This window comes from Limulus polyphemus, unplaced genomic scaffold, assembly GCF_000517525.1.
Source record: "Limulus polyphemus unplaced genomic scaffold, Limulus_polyphemus-2.1.2 Scaffold706, whole genome shotgun sequence".
In the NCBI taxonomy this organism is placed as follows: domain Eukaryota; kingdom Metazoa; phylum Arthropoda; class Merostomata; order Xiphosura; family Limulidae; genus Limulus; species Limulus polyphemus.
In genome coordinates, this window is record NW_013666316.1 from 123,441 (window position 1) to 126,562 (window position 3,122).

The 3,122-nt window shown below is 34.8% G+C and overlaps 1 protein-coding gene and 1 long non-coding RNA gene across 2 annotated transcripts in view; one reads left to right on the forward strand and one right to left on the reverse strand.

Annotated features, from left to right (window-relative positions):
* Positions 1–833, reverse strand: part of LOC111085905 — a 3,054-nt gene extending 2,221 nt beyond the window's left edge. The window contains exon 1 of the long non-coding RNA XR_002610678.1: positions 12–833. This is a non-coding gene — a long non-coding RNA (uncharacterized LOC111085905). The remainder of the gene's footprint in view (positions 1–11) is intronic.
* Positions 1–3,122, forward strand: part of LOC106460090 (exostosin-1-like) — a 71,759-nt gene that overhangs the window by 59,222 nt on the left and 9,415 nt on the right. Inside the window, exons 4-5 of the mRNA XM_022386708.1 lie at positions 1,857–2,108; positions 2,610–2,705. Of these exons, the coding sequence (XP_022242416.1) occupies positions 1,857–2,108; positions 2,610–2,705 (348 nt within the window). The remainder of the gene's footprint in view (positions 1–1,856; positions 2,109–2,609; positions 2,706–3,122) is intronic.

A 3,122-nucleotide genomic window follows, 5' to 3' on the forward strand; every position in this document is an offset into this window, starting at 1 on the left:
CTCACTAGCACCTGGTCATCCACACTATGACCACTCACTAGCACCTGGTCATCCACACTATGACCACTCACTAGCACCTGGTCATCCACACTATGACCACTCACTAGCACCTCATCATCCACACTATGACCACTCATTAGCACCTGGTTATCACTGTACAATATTCGGAATGTGAAACATTAACTATCTTCGACTAAAACTGCACTGTAGTAAAAACTGAAACAGATGGAACTGAAAACTAAAGAAGACTGCATTACACGTATTGTATATAAATAAAATCTATCAAAACGCTTATACTAAAGAATGCGTCATTTATAATTGCTTAGGCATTGCGGGAATTTATAGCTAGCTTTCAGTTTTTCTAACTTTCCCCGTTAACTTAAGTAAAGATTTTGGTTTGTGCACAGATAGTTTGCTCAGGTGAAACACAGTTAGTTTAGAATATTATTTTTCTAATCACGTGTTTTTGTGTTTGATAATAATCTGTGTTACAGAAACAAATGGTAATGGTGTTGTTCAGAGAGCACAGGTGAACGCTAAGGGTTGTGGTTAGAATTTTTTCATCACATCACTTTGTACAATTGTTAGTCTTATCACAAACCGTGGTACGGAAGTCAGACAATAATGTCTGCTGGAACGACTAGTCTAATCCAATCGGGGAATTAGCAACGATGTGCAAGCCTCATCTCTCCAGGTAACAGCAGATTTTCTCTCTTATCGAGGTTTCCGGAAGAACGAGCACGTGCCGCATGCTCGTAAGAGCGTGATGTCATTTTCTTCTGAAACATTCTGTACTATGATGAACTACTGTGGTTCTTTTGTCATCGATTTGACTCCCTATATATGTAATGTCAACTTTTTGGAAGCCATAGATTGGACTGAATTAAAATATTTTTAATTGTGATCTATTTTAATGTTGTGTGTTATTTATTACTTTACGTTCATTGTATTTTCTATTGGTCTGACACTCAAGCATTTCTTTTATGTAATTAAGAACTCTATATTTTTTCAAGCTTATTTTGTATAGCATTGAAGGCTTACCAACAAATAAACCACCCAGCACTAACAGAAGATGCGTCTGGCTGCTGTCTGGGGGCATGTGTAGAGCACCAGATTGTACGTATGGGGTGGGGAAAAGCAATGTCACCATCAGGAGTGAAACAATTCTCACAATGAACTTTATCTTAGTTTATGAGCATATTATAAATGTAAAACTAAATCTACTCAAGCATGAAAATAGTAGCAGGTTTGATATAGTGGCTTCGGTCTGTGATATTTTACAATTTAAAACAAATAAAAAAATGCCCGGGCAATAAAGCTTTTCAGAACATCATTGTGCAGGATAGTATCCACGACTGTAAAAGTGACTAACCACATCTGTTTGATCGTGTTATTTTTTCAGGAACTATACAGTTGGTTGCAGTGTTGAAACAGATCTTTAGAATTCAATGTCATTTATTAAACTAAAGAGTTTGGAAGTCAGCCGGTATCTAACCATCCATCTCGTAGGTTGATAAAGTTACTAGAGTGTTTATGTGAATTTGAATGCAACAACCTTTATCGCAACCGCATAGACTGATAATGTTGATTTTTAACAGCTGTTATGTGGGGTTAAAATATCAGAGACAGTCGTACAAGATAAACTTTTATGACGTCAGATTTATATAATTTATATGAGATGTACGCGAAATTTGTTTTCAGATAATGAAACAGTAAAATGAATGAATTTGCTGATTTTTCATCTAATATTTATTTGAAATCGCCATAAAATTAAGTAATTTTGATCAGTTTTTTTTTACAATCATTAACGCTGTATGTACATGTAATTACATCAAATTTGTATTTGTTTTTGGTAGATTATTAGGGATCGAATAAGTGCTCAAACTGCGAGAAGTTATGTTATTTGGAATAGTCACCCTGGAGCACTTTTATCACTTCCTCAGTTCTCAGACATTTTACGAGATTTTCCTTTTTATTGGCGCCACCTGGCAGCATCCATAAGCCCTAATTTTACAGCCATTATCTATGCTACAATGCCTATCATGTCTTCTTCTTCTCCGCTTGCACGGCTTATCAAGAACGTTGCCAAATCTTCGTTTGCTTCAAGAGTAAGTGAATATCTGTGATGAGTTGCGGTATGATATATTTAAGCGTAATATTACTTCCAAAAAATGAAGTAAGCAAAACTGTGCACATTCGTTAATTCTGTACTGTTCATTTTGTTATATTTTAAAGCGATTGATTAGTTATAACATTATATTTTTTGTACAAAATGTTGTGCTGTTTCTGTTCTTATGTCGTAACGTAACTTGCTTTTTTATACCTATTTTAGTAAGGCAGCTGTCTAATGTAATATAACAAATACTCAGTAGAAAGTATTAAGCATTTGTCTACGTTAGCGTAAAACACTTTTTAAATACTTTAATTTAAAATCCTGCATGCATGAACTTATAAAAGCAATCAAACTTGCTAAGAGTAAAATACTTAGAAATAAAAACGTTTCGTGATTTATTTTAAAATATTTTTCATAATTATCGAATAAGAGAGAATATTTTTTTTTCTTTCACTTCGGGATATATCCTTAAAATCATTAATATCGTTACTCACAGATTTTGGTTTTATGGAACGGAGAAACAGCTCCCCCTATTGCCAATAAATTACCTCAAGTCTCTGTGCCGGTCAACATTATTCAGCCGCCCCAAAAGGTAAGTTTCTGTAACCACTTGAGGCAGCTAAATGTTTAGTACGAAATATTCCTCATAAATTCACTATTACGATTGGTTACTGATAAAACTATGTATTTATATGTCATTAGGCTTTCGACTGGTTTCTCTTCAATAATAGATTTTCATTTTCGAATCGATTTTTGAAAGACATTATTGCCATTCAAATTATTTGTTCTACACTACGTTACCAAATGAAATTTCGCTACGATTTTATTCCAATGACACATTAAAGTACGTGCAAACTGTGAGTAAAGGATTTGTTTGTGTGTTCGTTTTTTTTGAATTTCGCGCAAAGCTACACGAGGGCTATCTGCGCTAGCCGTCCCTAATTTAGCAGTGTAAGACTAGAGGGAAGGCAGCTAGTCATCACCACCCACCGCCAACTCTTGGGCTACT